Below are 19,518 nucleotides of genomic sequence, written 5' to 3'. Positions count from 1 at the left end.
GCCATCATCTTGGTGCCAGCTATGGCTTCATCTCTAGCAGAGCACTAAGCTTACAACTGCCGAATGTGTGTGATAGCACTAAAAATGTCCCTTCTTGCACTAGTAGATCATACTCTTATATACTGTTTTCTAAAAGTTCAGAAAAGTCTCTGGAGCTCACTTATTCAGTACCACCATGACCCCTATCATCTTAAACACTTCAAGCAGATGGGTGCCTATCCAGCTCTGAAACATTTCACAGGAACAAGGGTTAAAAAATTCCACTGGTAACTGGTACTTATGCTTAGCCTGTCATGGCAGGAAGTATTCTAATGTCTTCAATATGTTGACCTCATTTCAAATAAAATTCCTATGAAAACAAGAGACATGAAGCTCCAGTGGTAACCAGTTCCCATATCGCAACGCTTCATATTCCCAAAGAGAGCTACCAGGTATGAGTTCAGAATCACTCTCCCTAAACCTTTGCTCCCATATTTGATTTACTACTATTTTGATGCTTCCCTTGAATCTTCAGACATCATGCCTACCTAATGAGGATGCAAAATGGACAAAACCTGTAAAAGAAAGACCAACTTGTAATTTGTATATACATCTCAGGACTGCTGGGACTAAACTGCTGACTAATGTTTAGCTTGGAATGAGCTGAAAACTTTGGATGTTTGCACCTGGTTACTGACCATCCTGACACGATGTGATTTGTTTTCTTCCTGTAGTATGACTGCACATATCTTTTTGAGATTCTTAGAGTTTTTTATCACTGTCTCAGTCTTTTTTAGTCCAAATATTCATTGATTAACTAATCATTCATTCAGAAAACAGTTAAAGACCACCTACTGTATACCAGGCACTGTGATAGTTTCTGGAGAGACAAAAATAAGTCTTGCCTTTAAGGACGTAAAAGTCTAAAGGATGAGATGAAGTGAACAGACAACTCCCATATAGTGTTCTTAGTGTTTTCACAGAGGTATGAACTGGTGTTGTGGAAAGTCAGAGGAGGGGCTGGGGTAATGAGGGAAAGTTCCTTAGAGGTGATGCTCAGGAAGAATCATTAAGGATCAGTAAGAGTCAGTCAAGCATTGGAAGGAAGTTATTCCCTGAACATTTTGGAAACTGCAAGAGCAAAAGGTACCTGTGGGAACTGAAAACAGAGCTGAGGTTAGCCCATATCTCTGAGAATAAGCTATTTAGTGACAGATACAAAATGTAATGATGATTATCTTTAGTGCATCCTCAACTTTTTTGATGAAGATGACTTGGTCCCAAACCAAATTTTAAAGGACATAATTTTTCAGAATGTTGTGGTTGTTACTAATTATTTTAATAATAACCTTCCAAATGCTTTACATCCATAGAGTATGATGAGCTACAAGAATGTATTTTGCTAATGAAATGTCATACCTACTTTATCATATTAACCATAAAACTCCAATAAAGCAAACTCCAGGCAAGCTCAACACCATCACCGTAGGACTCCTACCCTTTGACTACCCGTGAGTGAATGGAAAGTGCAATGCTACCCTGCAATCACTTGAAAGGTAAATGGTGAGAAAGTCAATTTTTATCTTTGGTCCATTAGATGAGGGCATCAGTACATTAGAATTGATTTTCAGCGACTGGAGAAAAGTGGTTAAAAAACAAACAAACAAACAAACCCAGATGAACAGAGTACTTCACAGCGAGAGTCCTACATGCTCAGATACAGAAAGACAGACCCACTCCGCTAAGAACTGTTACCCCATAAGTATCAATCCCTCCATTTGACCTTAGAAATAGCACTTCCTTTGATAATATTTTCCAGGCCAGTATCATAGTCTTCTGCAGTTAGACAAAAAACGAAAACAAAAAAACCCCCACGGCCTACAGAGCATGCTAGTTTTGAACAATAGTAGACAGTTGCAAAAAGGAGCAAGTGTCACAACAGCTTTTCACTAAACCTTTCAAAAAGCATTAAAAGAATTAAAGAACTATGGCTAGAGTAGACAGATTCTCAGAGAAGACCAAAGATGAAAGGATGTGAATTAAGGGATAAGAGATAAATGTCTTTCCTGAAAGATGGACACTAATAATATTTTATCAATGTACTACAATTAATTAATAATAAGCCTTGGTAAGAACATATATTACGTTTAAAAACAAGAATATGACTGAAACAGTTATACGTGATCAAGGTACAATGTATAACACCATGAGAAAAACAAAACATCTTTCACTTAAGCTCAATAACTTTATCTTGGAAGAAGAAACAATGAACCTATCTTTGAAAGTGAATGTTAAATGTATTTTTAAAACATTTTACCTTGGCGCCAGGTGGGGGATGAATTGGGAGACTGGGATTGGCATATATACACTAATATGTATAAAACAGATAACTAATAAGAACCTGCTGTATAGCACAGGGAACTCCACTGTACAGTAGAAATTAACACAACATTGTAAAACAACTATAACCCAATTAAAAAAAAAGAAACATAGAAAGGATATGACAATTAAAAACAAACAAACAAAAAAATAAAAAACCAAAAAAACATTTTACCTGATTTAAATAATTTAGGCACTTTTCAAGACACCAAAGGCAACAAATGCAAGATTTCAGCACACATCGAGCACAAGCATTTTCCTGGAAAGAATGAAAAATGGAAATAATTAAAGACCAAAGAATCAAACCATATCATATAGAATATTCTAAATTTTAGAAAAATAAAAATTAAGAAAAATCACAACCTATGCTTCAAAGCCTCCACACTCACCCTTTGTTCCCTCAAAATGTAATGGCTGAATTATTTTTAATCAGTTCAATTCAACATTTACTTAGTACCTATTGCATACAAGATATAAGGTATATGAGACCAACAAGGAACTTATAATCTAGTAGGAGAAAAAAAAAGCGCTAAACATAACAACAATTAGAATCAGAATATGATATAGATACTAGTGCTATGAGAGTGGAGAAGAGAGAGAGAAGACATCACTTGGGAGGTGAGAGGACTCCGGGGAGGCTTCTAGGAAGAGGGGGCATTTGAGCTAAGCTATGTAGAAATGCATGGTATTTCTGCAGTCAAGGACAGAAAGGAGGTTCCAAGGAAGAAAGTGTGTTGAGTCCACACAGAGGAAGAGAAGCACAGGACATTTGGGGAAACTACAGAGTGCAAGAGTGGGAGACAAAAGGGAAGAATTAGATTCCACTAGGCAAGGACTTTGAGAAAAACATTTGCACTTGGACTTAATATCGCTGGGAACTTTGCTACATGCAGAACTGAAGTTCTGGAATTTGCCCACAGAAAGTCCAGAAAAGGGTTTTTCCTTACCTTTCCTTTGAGCTGACTGTGAATGTACATAAGGATCATTCGTGGAATTTTGACTAATGTGATAATGAAAGATCCTTTCGCCACAGTACCAAGGTGATAACGAATAAGGCGATTCACCGATGCCAAAATAGGTGTAAATGGCAAATTCCTTTTATCCCTATATAAGAGACCAAGATGGAAACACAGAAATGGTTTAGAGTCCAAAAGAGTGAAAAATTAGTTCATTTTTCTTATTCTAGCTCTATGACAAAATGGCAAAGTAATATAAACGCTACAGATGTACCATGTAAAATTAATGTTTCATTTCTTTATGGTAGTTTCATGGGGTTCTTATGCTGTAACACTTTAAGTTAAATAAAACTGTGCTTTGAAAGCTCTTATTAGCAAATAGTTATGGGGTTAATTGTAGAATCAGATAACAGAACTTAAAAAGATGTTAGGCCTGGCACCTCATTATAATAGAAAACTATAAGGCCTATTGTAGTGTATATTCAGCTATGAAGTTAGGACAGGAAGTCACAATACTTGTTCTGATCCATACAAATTAAAAAGACTTGTTATCCTTTGATGGACGTTTATATAAAGCAAAAGTACATAAGACACTACTACAAGATTCGTTCTTCTGCTAAATGTAATTTAAGTGTAGCATGACCTGCGGTTCTAATTAATTTTTTGAGAAAGCTACAGAAGAGTATAAAGAATAAAATAATAACCTCCCATTTTCCTACCTCACAGAATGATCAACTACTTAAAGTGTGATCAACTACAGAACGATCAACTACACATTTTGTTATATTCACTTCCAATTACTTTTTAAAGAAATGGAGCTCTTACCGGTCTCAGTTCCATTTCCTTTAGACAAAACCACTTAGATGATCTTAAGTTTTCTTTCTTTCCTTCTTTTTTTAATTAACCTACAACACTATGTTAGTTCTGGGTGTACATCATAGTGATTCAATATTTCTATACATTACAAAATGATCACCACAATAAGTCTAGTTATCATCGGTCAGTATACAAAGTTACTATCTTTCTCTGTCTGACTTACTTCACTTAGCATAATACCCTCTAGGTCCATCCATGTAGTTACAAGTTAAGTTTTCTGACAAGTATAAATTCTCACCTAGTAAAATAGTATGTTACCACAGCTCCTGCCACAGTCATCTGTTGACAGGCTAGAATAAATTCACTGATCCAAATCAGACCCACCACATGGTACCACCACATGTATTGCAGAGGCCCAGAAACTTTGAACTCCACAAAGCCTTGGTCATTCTGAACAGCGCTGCCTAGGAAAATACCAAAGAAGGAAAGAAGGAGCACATAAAGCATAAACCAATAAGTACAGCTATTAAATCTAAGAGATTAATCTAATTTCCAACAATATGTCCCTATCCCCAAACCACTGACTTCATGAACACAGTGCTATTACATTAAGGGACCCTCAAAGCCATCATATATAGCTTTTAAAAGTTGTTCTATTTGAATACAGTTTTTTGTTTTAATATTTATTTATTTATCTATTTGGCTGCACTGGGTCTTAATTGCGGCACATAGGATCTTCGTTGCCGCGTGTGGGATCTTTAGTTGAGGTATGTGGGATCTAGTTCTCTGACCAGGGATCGAACCTGGGCCCCCTGCATTGGGAGCTCAGAGTCTTAGCCACTGGACCACCAGGGAAGTCCCTGAATATAGTTCCTACCACATTATCAGTTATTTAGTGTAGGCATGAATTTTCAAACACTTCAATTTTTTTTCAGAGGTATTACTTGTCCAATAATTATAGACCTAAATTATTAGCAAAGTACAGAAATTAATATTATTTTCAATTGGTGATGGTGTGCTGAATGGCCAAAGAAGTTACATATAAGCTTACTATCCTTATACCACTCCTCATAATTAATTCCATTTAGACATACATAATCTTTGATATTAACTATGGTTACAAGCAAGTCTTGAGAGCCTAACTGTGAACTGTATCACTACTAGCTCTACATAGGTTCAGGTTATTTCCAAACTAGAAAGTCCCAAGGAAGCAAGCTGATCTTTGGCTATAACTGGAGTTTGAGGCAATTCCAGAGCAGCACTGCATTCATTAGTTCATCTCAGAATGAATCCAAATGTCTGAGTCAGTACAGGAACTTACTTCAAATCCATAACCATCTTGAAACTGGATATGATTTCAGGCCCTACCTGGTTTAGACTCACTTTGCTGGGATGTTCTAAAAATCATGAATGGGGAATATGTTATTGAAGAGCCATAACCATTGCTAATTCTGATGGTTGTTAGACCTTAGTCCATAAATGTCTTAAGAATTATATCTCTCTGATGTTTTAAAATATTTTAATGCAAATCAGTTTCATTACTAAAAGAAAGAAGTAACATGTCTTCTTACCGGTAGTGCCAAGAAAGAGAAGTGTCATGATCCAATACACCCAAAACAGAACAAGAGCAAGGAAAGTCCAAAAGGGTTGGAAGACTAGCAGTGGCAAGTGAATGAAAACCTTGCCAGCCACGTGGAACAAGGCGATGGTGAGAGCAACCCGCTTGCGCATGACTAACATTATGAGGAACAAGATAACCTGTAGGAGAGAACACATGGAAAGATTCCAGCTACTGTTTTAAGCAGTAAAAACAGAAACTGAACAATGGTGGGAAATTTTTAACATAACCTTTCATTCCAAAATGGGGATGTATCATTCTCTGAATCCCAATAATGCTTTAACAGTCTGTATCTCTCTTGCAGCCCTTATTTTTCATTATATATTGAAAATGTCTTTTAAAGCTAAACATAAAAGAGTTTCTCAATTTATTAATATATCCTAGATGTATTAATTCTTCTACTTTCCCTTTTTCCACTCGTTATGAATCAAAACGTGTTGTTTGTCATCAGGATGAGACTCTTAATTTATTTAAATAGATACATGCTTGCCACTCTGAAAATAGGGGAAAAGACGATATGCTATGACCACAGAAGCACAGAGAACTTATACCTCATCTCCCTTGTTGGACCAAAAGCACCTTACAAGCAGGGCCCATGTCAAATTTATCCTTTGTCACTCCCCACTCTGCCCTGGCACCTGGCGCAGAGAACTGTACTTAAAAGATGATTAATAAATATTTGTACAATGATAGCAAACAAAAATCTTTTGGCACCAATGGTTTTACGATGGCTTTATTTTTAGTTTCTAATGCTCAGTGAAAAGCTTGGGATTGCTCCAAGAAGTGGACTGAGATTTTTTTTCCCTTTTTTTCAGAGAGGAGAAGGAGATGAACCAAAGATATGAATATAGATTATTGAACCACATGTTAATGAATAATTTTCCTGCAGTTATTATAATAATTATACTAGTTAGTGAAGCTCACCTCTCTTTTTAAAATAATGTTGTTAAAAGTTTAAAAGGGAAAAATGGGAAATAATTAGTGAATACGTAGATGGAATGACACTAGGTAGCCTATTTCTTAATAGACTTTTCTATAATTACACTATCTCATGACAATAAGATGTATGTTCTTACCAGAAAATGATAATTAATACTCTAGGTGAAAATTCCCTCTCAAAAAGCAGGCAGCACAGAATAAAATGTCACATAAAATAGCACTCATCATTTAGGGGAGCCTTCTGAAGCCTTCTGAGTATGTCATACACTGTGGAGCAGAGATTTCATCCAATAGGGATCATGGTTAGGCATGCAATGGCTAAGCATGAGTTTCTGCTTCATTAATGATCTATAAATTAAAACATAAACCTGAAAGATACACCAAGGCCTGTACTCACTGTGAACACTGTAGCTGAAATGGCATAGATGAGGAGGGCCCGAAGATTGTCTTCAGCTACCTGAAGCCGTTCAGGGATAACTGTTTCTTTGGGAGACTTTCTTTGCTTTGCATATAGCCACCATAGTACACCTGTGCCACCTGGAGACAAAAAAAACAATTGTTTTTGCAATAACTGGCACAAGAAAATGTGTAACATAAATCCTCAATTTTCTGGCCCCTTCCTATACATCAACGTGGACTAACACAGCAACAATCCATTTGGCTGGGAGGTGCGTGGCTGTAACTTTTTGCCAGCATAAGGGGAATGCCAATGACTCCATTTACATCTTCCACATTAGGCACTTACAAATCTCTCACTGTATCAAATAAACTTCCTTTAACTGTATTTATTATCAACTCTGAAGCTGAGAGAGAGCCAGCAAGGACAGACACCCCTGAGAGGAACTGGTCACAAAGAGGGCCTCGGCACCTGCTTAAACTACGGAGCCTGTGGGAAGCAAGCAAGGGTTACAGAAATCAGCAACGAAGCTGAGGAAGGCAAATATCTTCTCTGTTGTACACTAACCCCAGTGCCTAGTGAGGATACACTCGTGCAGTTGATGAAATATTTGTACAATGAATAAATGAAGATCAAATGAGTGGTTCCCACCAAAGGTAGGAACAAAGATAGGAAATCTTTTAGCTAGTGGGAAGCAGCCGCATAGCACAGGGAGATCAGCTCGGTGCTTTGTGACCGCCTGGAGGGGTGGGATAGGGAGGGTGGGAGGGAGGGAGACGCAAGAGGGAAAAGATATGGGAACATATGTATATGTATAACTGATTCACTGTGTTATAAAGCAGAAACTAACATACCATTGTAAAGCAATTATGCCCCAATAAAGATGTAAAAAAAAAAAAAAAAAAGGAAATCTTTGATAGCTGGAAGAGCGGTGGGCACTAGGGATGGGAATTTTTATCTCCATGACTGGTTCAGAGATTCTGAGATCTAGACTGAAGAGGGAGGCAGACCTGCCTCCGTATAAGAGAGCTGGTTTGGACACCTTCATTCAACCCATTCGACAAACACTTTGAGTGCCTACAGCACCTACTGTTCTAGGGGCTGGGGACAGAGCGGTGAAAAACCAACATCAACTCTCATGCAGCGTATATAGTAACGGGGAAACAAAAAAAACAAGGAAACAAGTGAAAATAGAGTATATTAAATCTAAGAAAAAAGCTGCCAGTAAGGGATAGAAAGTGCTAGCGCTGGGAAAGCATTACAATTTTATATAAGCAAGGCCTCACTGGGGTGAGACGATACTGGAGCAAAAGAATCAAAGACAGGGAGAAAGCAATCTACGAACCTATCTAAGAGTGTTCCAGGCAAGAGGAAACAGCAAGTTCTAAGATGCTGATATGGGCCATGCCTGGCAGGCAAGAAAAGAGGAGGCCACTAGAGCTACAGCAATGAGCAATGGGGAAAGCAGTAAGAGATGTGTGCAGAGAGGGAGCTGGGCACCAGATCATACTGCAAGGACTTGTAGGCCACGGTAAGGAAGTGGAAGATTCAGAGTAGTGATGTGTATGTATCGGTGGATGAGATGAATGCCTGGGAGAGAAGCAACTGGGCTGAGATCTACGCAAATCAACCTGACCTCCATGTGCACTCAAGTCAAGAGTGAATAGTGTCAAAGGGAAATTCCAACTACCTGTTGGCAAATATTAAGCATGAATTTTTCTTCTATGGAAGATGATTAAACAAACCAAAACAACCATGAGCCTATGAAGAATATTTCAGAGAAAGGGAAAGGCTACTTCCATTTTGGAATCTTGAAGGTACAAGAAAACTGTTTGGAAAACTGTTTAATATCCTCAAAAAATGGGATAAAATACGTTCTCTACAAATAGAAATTAAAAGTTGAGAGAAAGCCTGAAGTTCAAGGAAAATAGAATGAGATAATAATGATGACATCAAGGGCATTGTTCATAACATCCACAGTAGATATCATTAATTAAACATTTAAACTTGTGTCAGGAATTAGCACAAAGAGTTGCAACCACATTTAAACACAATGCTTTTAAGTGGGTATTATTAGCTCCACTTTGCAAATGATGAAATTGAAATTTAGGAAATTTCAGCAGCATGCCAAATGTCACATACTTGGTAAGTGGGAGAGCTGGGATTCAAATCTACTTTTATTATAAAAGCTATCCATCTGTTATGAACTGAATGCTGTGTCTCCCCAAAACCCATCTACTGAAATCCTAATCCCCAATATGGTATATTTGGAGGTGGGGCCTTTAGAAGATGATGAGACCATAAATGTGGAGCCCTCATGAATGGGATTAGTGCCCTTATAAAAGAGACCCCAGAAAGCTCCTTCCCTCTTCTGCTATGTGAGGACACAGCAATCAGATGGCCGGAAACAGGAAGATGACCCTCACCAGATGCCGAATCTGCTGGTGCCTTGATCTTAGACTCCCCAGCCTCCAGAACTGTGAGAAATAAATGTTTGCTGTTTATAAGGCATCCAGTCTTGTGGTACTTTGTTACAGCAGCCCAAACTGACTAAGACATCATCTAAACACAGAATTAGATTTGAAGGCTACAAACTGAAATGAAAAGGAAGATGGCTGAGAGAAGGAAGACCTACAAATAAGATGAAATTGGGATAACAAAATTAAGTAGTCAAGTACAGACTGACACCAAGGAAAACAAAATCAGTGATATGGTAGATAAACTTGAAGAGTTCTTCCTCAATGTAAAGAAAATGATAAAAGGATTAAAATGATAATTTAGGAGATGATAGCAGGAGAGTAAGAAGGATCTTAAAGAGAAAACCACCAGGATGGAAACAAGAAACAAGTATAGAAATAAAGTAAACTTTTCAAAGTTGAAAAAGATTCCCCAAAAAAAGAGATCATAGGCAAACTGAGATAAGATTCTGAACTAGACAAAAATTTTAAGTTGTAAGGATAAGTTAAAAATTATATAAACATCTAGGTAAGTGAGATAGGTTATGGGCACAGGAACAAAATTTAGACTGGTCTCAAAGTTCTTCTCTGAAATGAAGTACAGACATAAGGCAACATACTGTATCTTAAGACTTTTATATGCAACAAATTCAATATTCACATGTGAAGGCAAAGGCAATCTTAGATAACCAAGAATTCAGAATATTACAACCCATAAGTCTTTCATGAATAAGTTACTTGAACTCAGATTCCAGTCAAAACAAATATGAACTGAAATTTAGAACTCAAGAATGAACTTTTATAAAAACAGGACCAGTATAACTGAATCACTTTGCTGTACACCTGAAACTAACACAATATTGTAAATCAACTATACTCCAATAGAAAATAAAAATTAAAAAAAAAAAATAAATAAAAACAGGACCAGTAGTTCTCACTAAAATCAGGACAGGAGAACTTAAATAAATATAATTATGAAACTCCTCAAGGCAAAGGTAAGCAAAATTCTTTGAAAAGATATAGTAGAACAAATAATATTTTAAGTTTAATAATAACCTGAATAACGAACACTCAGAATATTTAACAAGAGCTAAAAAGTGCGAGTGGGCAGAAGAGAGTAGGATTAGACAGGAAGGAAAGTTTATGCTAATTTAAAGGGGGGGGGACCTCAACAAGTATTGTTTCATTTCAGCCTTTAATAATTATAGAATTCTAGACTGAAGAATATTTTCTGAAAATGTATGGGTTACCAACTGAAGAAGTGAAAATAAAATTATACCATCCAAAGCCAGGGTGAAAATAACCAAAGAAAACACAATTCCATACAGCAAAGATAGGGAAAACAAAATAAGGAAGCATAAATTTAAGGAAAACATAAACAGACATCAGTAAGACCAAACATACCAGGTAAACGTAATGGTGGCAAATTCTCCTACTGAAAGAGTTTCATATTGGGTTAAAACGTTTTTATACTATATACATACACACATACACACACACACACACACGTGCATACATATATATATGAATATCAAGGTCTGGATTCCAAATGCTAACACTGGTGAACTGAAGGTGGGTCCCTATAATTATGACATTTTTAAAGGCAAAAGTAAATACTCTTTAAAGAGAAGATGTAGCATGTGAAATAAAACTTTTATTTTCTTTCCTATATTTCTATTTTCTACCATGGAAGTAGTTAGATACCATGAGTAGGTATGACATTTATAATTGGGAGGCGGAAATTTTTTTTTTAAAGACAATAAACACAGAAAACCCAGAAGGTTTCATTAGAAACACTAAAATGAAAACAAAATAGAATGTCAATAGACAGAAAAATGAGTAACAAAATTTTAAACACACCCCCACCCCGACAGAGTTATCCTGCCAGGAACACTTTTCAACCAGAAAGAATTTCAACACCTTAGAATGGCTGATTTAGGCCTTAAAAAAGTGCAGGATAAAAAGAAAGGGTCCCTTCATTTGCCAGGCAGGGAGCACTGGAAGAATCAAGTGAAAATTCAAAAGCAGGAGCAGAACAGAGGCTCAATTCCTTTCTTTTCAGTTGTACTCTCCCCCTCCAACTGATATTGACAGAAAAACGTTAGTCCCCTTTTAAAAATATCACTTGCTCTCATTCCAAAAGCCACTGACCTTCCCATTTTATTTGATTTAGTGATCTCACAGTGAACTAACTTAAATGTAATCCACTTACCTGTCTTTACATTTTATCAATGAATTCACAGGCCTTACAAGAGGAAAATTATTTAAAATAACCAAAACAGTTCTGAATTGAGGGATTGTTAAAGGCAAACTTGAACTCTCAATTCTAATTACTAAAAAACAAAGGAATAAGCAGCTTACCAAGTGAACCCAGGATGAGCAGAATTGTTAAGATCCACACAAGTATTCTTGATATATACCTGATTATCACCATCAAAATCATGGACAGAACTGCAGGGAAGATAAAGAACACACAGAATATCATTTGAAAACTTTAGAAAATATAAAGAGAAACTCTTTCAATTGTTTTCTCCTAGAGAAATAATTTGTTGCTATTGACAAGCTCACGACTCCAATTTAGGTAAGAAAGAAAACTGGCTGCTTTTGTACTTTGACTTTGGTACTTGTACCACTTGAACAGCATCACTTAAAACCAAAGGCACCTAACTGGGTTTATAAATGACAGAAAAGAATATATGCAAATGTATATGGTGACTGAAAAACAGCACAGAACTGTTGTGGATTTGCCACAGGAAGACATCAGAACTCACATGCAAACATAGATGCCGACACACAAAGTGTAGAGAATGACATGCCGTGTTGGTGACCGGAAAAATTACCACATGTAGACAGACATCAGTTAAATTAGGTGCTACGCTTCCTTGAGTTACCTATGCGTTTCAGGACCAACTTCTCTGATGTTCGGTCAACAAGCCAGATGGTATATTATCTTTTTCTAGTTGTTTCTCCTCTAAAACTCCAAGAAATGGTCTGACTCTATAGAATAATATCCTGAAAACTACTGAAGCCAAAATTCCTCTGACGTTACTTCTCAACTGAGGTCAGGGGTCCTGACTAAGAAGCTCTTCAAAAAAGGAGCAAAGCTTAGTTTGAGTTATTTAACCAACTCCTCTACCCACCCCAAGCTAAATTCCAACATGCCAAAATCTTGAGTGAAAATCTCAAAAGAAACTGAGAAGATTTAACCCTTGCACGGGGAAATTCATTTCTGAAATCATAATTTGTTCATCTTTAATTATCTAAAGTCCCATTTCACAAACAAATGAATAAAGATCTTAAACCTCAAAAGTAAACCATTCTAATAAAAAATGGAATTCCAATGGCTTAACAACATTATTAACACTATTTTAGGTTTGGATTTTTTTTTCTTGGTTCAAGTATTCAACTATTTCAGAAATCAAAAAAATTTTAAATAAAGCTAGACTAATAATCAAGTTTCCTTGGACCATTTGCAAAGCCAAATAAATGGGTGGGATCTGTGACTAGGTAACATTATTAAGGTACTCACATTTGCAATAAATGTACAGGAACCAAAAACAGATGGGAGCGTTTCAAATATCACAGAAATAGCTTTTCATATGGACAGCATTATTTCAACTGAGTCAAGTACTACCTAAGCAAAAAGAAAATACTCTCTAATGACAAGACAGAAATATAGCTAAACTTCTCAATGACTATAATTGGTGTTAACAGGCATAAACACTCATTTTACTTATATAACAAAATAGTTGTTTGGTTCCTACTACAGTTTACTTCTCCCAACTAAAAAAGTCTATAAATTCTGATATGGCTACATATAGTTCTAGGATAATATAGGGAATTTACATCTTGAAAATAAAATTTATTTGCTTTTATTTATTTTATTATCTATTTATTGACCAAAAAACTAAATGGCTAACAAGTGGAGATTTCCTACTTTTTCAAGCAATACAGATATTAATTGTAGCAATGAAAAAAATTACATAATCCAAACATATCAGAAATCTTGCTCTTTGATGGAAATATAAAAGAGAATATGTAGCCTCTTTTTATAAGCAAGTAAGCCTTTTGAAATCAAAACTAAAAACAAAGGGGTGCTGATAATAGAAACCTCCTATTATCATACTAAAGGTTATTATAGCCTTTGTAATCAAAGTTTGGGAATACACCAGTTTTCTCCAATGAGAGAAAAAGAAGGGAAATGAGTTTCAGATATATTATATTCTTTTAAAAATATGTATCTATTTACAACTATATATATTCTGAAACAATTATTTTGGCTATGGGAAGTTAAACAATTTACAAGTATCCCCAGCAGTATTCATATTTTGGTTAAAAGAACAGTCTTCTACTGCAGTACTATGCAAAAGCTAATAATGAGAAAAACAATTACCTAGTGATAACAAGCAAAGTCCCAATATAATTTCTTTGCTGGTCATTACTCCACTAATCAGCCTGTGTAAGACACTATTGTCACTGACAAAGGTGATCAGGGCCTCTGCAAACTTGGCATAGCAGGAAATGTTCACAGGAGCACAGCGATGGAAGAATGGAATAGGTGCACTGGTGACACAAGAAAAAAAAATCAGAAAAAAAATTACTCCTACTTAATATAAATGCCACATCAAACACACAAATGAAAGGTGAATATGACTGCAATACAGTCCACCCTCCACACATCATATGGGAGCTAAGAGCTGTGAGCTTAATGCTATGAAGATGACCGTCATGGGGCATGATGCACATCTTACCACAAGCCTTATCAGAGGGTGGAGTGCATATTCCAACAGAAGACATTACCCTCCCCTTCTGAAAAGAAACACACACACATATACACACACATACACACATACACAACTACTAAAAGCAAAACCAAACACTTAAACTCCTCAGCCTACACATCTATCAATCAAGGGGCAGATGGCAAAACTTACAAACATATACTTCATTGAACTGAAAATGAATTTTTGCCATAAGCTATCTAAAAATAAAAACAAACATACTTTTGCTTGAAACATGCCACCATTAATAGAGTATTTCTTCTCTCAGAACAGCATACAAAACCTTAGATTAAAAAAGGTATTTGGGGCACAAGCTTAATAACTCATACAAAGTAGTCATACCAAGACATCAACATACAGCATAATATGCAGCTATTTGAAACAATAACTTTGAATACTAATGTATGGAAGAACTTACGATTTAACAGTACAAGGGAGAAAACCCAAAAATTGATATCTAATGTGATGATTACATCTCTGTATAAAAGATATATACATAAGAATGAGAACAGGAAAAAATATAAAGAAATGAAAAATCTCTGATTTGTTAGGGTCATGGGATTCTGGGCCATTTTCTTTTCTTTTTGTATGTTATTATTATTATGAGATTATTTGTGTCCAAAAAAGAGGGAATCAATTATATCAGGTTTATACCGACTGCAGCTTTCACTTGTGAAGGAACATAGCTATGTATAAACCATGACATAAATACAGCTTGTTATAACACGGTTCTATTTTAGCTTCTGAGAACATGTATGCGCTAATCAGAGATTTTAAGCAAAGTTCTATGAACATGCCCTCGGTTGTGACTTATTTGGATTCTAAAAGAGCCCATACATGCACCTATGCACAAACACACATTTACGTGTGCATTAAGTTAAAATTTAGTCATTACTAACATGAATCCCACATTGTCAGAATTATTTGTAGGGCTATCAGTCACAGTGTAACATAACACTTTTGACTGGACTGAAATAAGTGTGTTCTCATTCTTGACTGGCACTGTATTTTGGTCAAATTAGTGAATAAGATTACATGGTTGAACACCAAATAAAATCCCAAGGTTTCTAATCTCAGCAAAGCAACTTTGTATAACCCAAAGCAAAACACTACCTTTGTTTCCTTCCTCAAAAAACAATTAGAATATTTCTTTTCAAGTAAGAATATAAGTGAACTATATATTGATTTTCCTTAAATGTTGGTACATGAGCACCGTGGGAAGTAAGAATAAGCAACACCTTCCGTGATGTTAAACTTCATGGAGCAATAAAATAATATAATTTTAAAGATCTAGCCTTACCGTAGTTATGCTCTAAAGTAAAATGTATCCAAAAATGATGATGACATGCATGTTCATTTTTTTTTAATTGCCTCTTGTGATGTGCGTGTGTATTTGTATACACCTCCAAAATGGTGTTGGTGAGAGATAATACCAAAGATTTGATATTTTGTCACAAAGTGCAGAAAGCCAGAGCATTCTGAGTAATGCTTGAATTACGGGTATGTAAATCACCATTTTTTGACCAAAAGTTGTTTTACTAATGATTTAAAAAGACATTAAATTACAGAATACTTTTAGGTGATATGGATTTAGTTAGAAATATTACAGGAAAGAATGAAAAAAGATTAACTAGAAGTTCCTACTCAATGGAGGCTAACTTGGGACAGAAACCTCTAAACTTGACAACTGTGTTGTGACCTACAACTATTTTTTTCCTGATACTGTCTAGATACTGTCCCTGCCAGGTTAATGTCCCTGTCTAAGGACTTTTAACCGTATTTTCACTAAAAGGCTGGTTCTCTGTCCTTCAAAACTAAAGTCCTCTCTGCTCCATGACTGTCTACATCTTCATCTGCTTTATTACCCTACATCTCTGATGTCATCTCAGTTTAACTCACTTGCCTCCAACCTTGAACATAAAATACATCCACCTTAAGGATACTGATGTTCTGTTTTTAAAACCCACCAATTTTTTTGGTCCTGCTCCCGTTTCCTTTTTCCTGTCATATAACCGTAAACTTTATCCTCTGTCCAGAGGTGGCTCCACTTAAATCTCCCATATCCTAACAGGATGTTGATGTATTTTTATACTCAAATAGAAATATACATCATTTCCAAAAGAGAGTGGAACTTGTGATAAGGAAAAACTGGACTTGGGTTCAAAAGCCCTGGGTGATTCTCCTAACATTACACAGGTCACTTCATCTCTCTTTCTCAGTCCCTCCTTCTGTTAGCTGAAAGGGTAGAAGTAAGTCCTCTATAAGTCTTTTCACATCTTAATAATAATAATAATAATAATAATGTCCACCCATAAATCAATGATTCTAAATTAGTAGAAGCAGGATGCCCAGTAGCTTTCGTATTTTTCTGCTTTTCATACTTATAATGAGGATAGCTGATTTGAAAAGGGAAGGATTATAGTCTTAAAATTCTAATCCTTCATTTGTATTTAAGAGGAAAAGCTGAGTAATATCAGTTTTGAACTTACGCTTTCAAGTCATTTGTCTACTGTATATAAACACTTGGCCAGTTAGAAAGAGTGCTTGTACAAGTATCTTTCAAAGAACTGGAATAAAATAACAGTCCCTTGCCTTATAATTCAATCTACGTCAGTTAAAAACCCTGACAGCTCTAAATTGAAGGGTATAAAAATAGCACAAGCTGATTACACTGTTTAGCTGATGGTCAAAATGGTCAAAAGCTGCTCTTGGTGGTAAAAGGAATAACAGAAGCAGAAGGCAAACAAGGCCGAAGATCGTATCTGGACACAACAGCAAAAATGAAATTAAATACTTAGCTTTAAAGTGAAAAGTACTAGATTCCCTTGTCATTCTTTTTCTCAACTCTTTCCCAAACAGAAACAACTTGACTAGTCATGAATTATTTTGTTTGAATTATTTTATTTTATTATTTTAAAAAATTTTAGTAATCATGGCATTGAAATGGTTTGTCTTATATTTTACCATTTAAATCCCATGTGATATGATGAATTTAAGATGTCACCTGATTTCATATACCTCTCAGAAAATAACCCTTCTGAGAACCTAGTATATGAGATCACTTCTACTTTAGTGTCTAACCTAAATGACACACTCTGTGCTTCTTAATTAAGAGAACGAGCATAAAGTATTCTATTTACAGTAAGTTTTTCTACCTTTTGAAGCCTATAGAATATTGAATCTTTAAGAAGTCAGTGTTGTTTCATTAGGAACCGATGCTGTTTCACTTTAATGAAACATTAGTCAACAAGAACAAAATGAATTTATAATGAGTCTTTTAAAAATTTTTTTTTAAATTAGCCACTCACAGGAAAATTGTATCTTACCTTGGCAAACATATTGCCCATTTGCCTTTAAGTCCAGACTATCACAGTTAATGAGCTCCCTCAAAGTATGATGTCAAACAATGCCTAATATCTTGTCCATATGCCTTTGTAAGAGAAGATAGGAGTTTGCACTTCACACAATTATCTTAAAACTTCAGGTTATAAATAAGCAATTACACAAGACTTCTCATTAAAAGTTTTATTTAAGAAAGAATAAAAATAAAGGGTTTTGGCAATATCTCTATAGCACAGCAAAGGCAGGAAATAAGTAATCAAGAATCTAATGGCAATGTGCAGTGATTTTCACACATTTCATTTTATTTCTTTTCCCTCCTCTTTCATTCCTATACTCCCTTTTTCCCCTTCAAACTAACTGTGGTATAGACTTTACAAGATCTTAGATTCAAATTCTGATTCCCAACAATTAGTTGTGTGGCCTTGGGCAACCCATTTAACTTATTTTCTATTTCCTCATCTATAAATTAGGGACAGTATCCTTATAGGCTTTTGTGAGGGTTAAGTGAGATTGTACATATGAGAAACATAATATTGTACTTGGCATCCAATAGATGATTTATAAATGTTAATTCACCTTGAATCCTTCACTTAAAAAATATAGATAATATTTTTTTCTTGGCTATTATTTTCTTATTTCCATATCATGTTAATTCCTCAACACCAAGTACCCTTTCTGGCATCTGCAAGTACCAAAATAAATGTTTGATGAATAAACTGAACTTATGAAATCTGTTTCTAGTATTGCAACTTTTTCTAGCTATACCCAAACCTTTAAGCACTGCAAGTATAAGGGCTGGCTAGACTCCCTGTTGCTACTATGTTTAGCATGTCACCAGTACAGTTCTGAATTTGGATACAATATGGCCCTTTCTAGGCATTTGCTTTTAAAATTCAAAAGCTCTTAGGAATAGTAACCATTTGGAGATTATGTGGCACTAATGTTTTATTGCAAATTAGTTTACAACTGCTTTTCTTTAAAACAGGCACCTTCAGCTGCAGAAGGTTCCTGGGTACCCAGGAAGGTTGGAAGGCTCTCGAATAGTTCCTAAGCCAAATGCCAAGCACAATAATGAATATTTAACACATATTATCTTACTTAATCCTTATGACAATTCCATGGGAGAGGTATTGATAGTCCCATTTTACATACGAGAAAACTTGGTTTACTGAGGGCTTAACAGACTTGCTTAAGCTGACAAATAGAAAGTGGTCGAACAGATTTCAGCCCCAGGCCTATCTGGACTCAAAGTTCAGTTCTTTCTGTCCCACTGCTGTGCTCCCAGGGAGACAGCAAAGGAGACATAAAAGATGCTGAGGGCCATTTGCCTGCATCACAGGTTTGCCTAGTGCTGGTCTTCTGGTGCATATAGAAAAGTCAATCAAAGCATAGTCCCTACTCTTTTTAAGGACAGAGTTTCTTAAGGACAGAGACTAGGTCTTACTCATCTTTGGAGATTTGGTATCTAACCTAACACTGTGTGTGAAACAGGGTAGTGCCCTAAGTTTTTTATGAAAACAAATTTATTCTTGTTTTTTGATCCTTTCACTTTGCCAAATACCAGATGATGATATTTACAAGATCTTGATTTGCCTTCCTTCTATCAACTGTTGCTTCTCTTTTACCTTCCAACAACGTGAGTTCAGACAAAAGTGATAGACTGTGAACTACTAAGTAAGATGGGAGGATCTTTAAATACAATATAAATATAGTACATAGCCGGTTTTCACATGGTTTAGGTTCATCATTGCATCTTGGATTACTAAAACATTAGTGGATAACCTTGTTAGAAGCCAAGCCTGTCCATCTCTAAAACCCAAGGCCCTAATACTACGTTTTGTCTCCTAGTGAATGC

The 19,518-nt window shown here is 35.8% G+C and overlaps 1 protein-coding gene across 3 annotated transcripts in view; it reads right to left on the bottom strand.

The window, feature by feature from the left end:
• The window catches only part of SLC44A1 (solute carrier family 44 member 1), a 212,292-nt gene that overhangs the window by 81,665 nt on the left and 111,109 nt on the right, over positions 1 to 19,518 (bottom strand). For all 3 annotated transcript variants that reach the window (XM_029203110.1, XM_029203109.1, XM_029203107.1), the window contains exons 6-12: positions 13,934 to 14,103; positions 11,902 to 11,991; positions 7,085 to 7,224; positions 5,702 to 5,888; positions 4,429 to 4,594; positions 3,306 to 3,462; positions 2,534 to 2,617 (exon numbers count right to left, since the gene is read on the bottom strand). In XM_029203110.1, the coding sequence (XP_029058943.1) occupies positions 2,534 to 2,617; positions 3,306 to 3,462; positions 4,429 to 4,594; positions 5,702 to 5,888; positions 7,085 to 7,224; positions 11,902 to 11,991; positions 13,934 to 14,103 (994 nt within the window). The remainder of the gene's footprint in view (positions 1 to 2,533; positions 2,618 to 3,305; positions 3,463 to 4,428; positions 4,595 to 5,701; positions 5,889 to 7,084; positions 7,225 to 11,901; positions 11,992 to 13,933; positions 14,104 to 19,518) is intronic.

This window comes from Monodon monoceros, unplaced genomic scaffold (genome assembly GCF_005190385.1).
Source record: "Monodon monoceros isolate NGI ecotype Baffin Bay Population unplaced genomic scaffold, NGI_Narwhal_1 Super_Scaffold_5, whole genome shotgun sequence".
Lineage (NCBI taxonomy): Eukaryota > Metazoa > Chordata > Mammalia > Artiodactyla > Monodontidae > Monodon > Monodon monoceros.
Note: the sequence above shows the minus strand (reverse complement) of the source record. Positions and strands in the feature narration are given on the sequence as shown.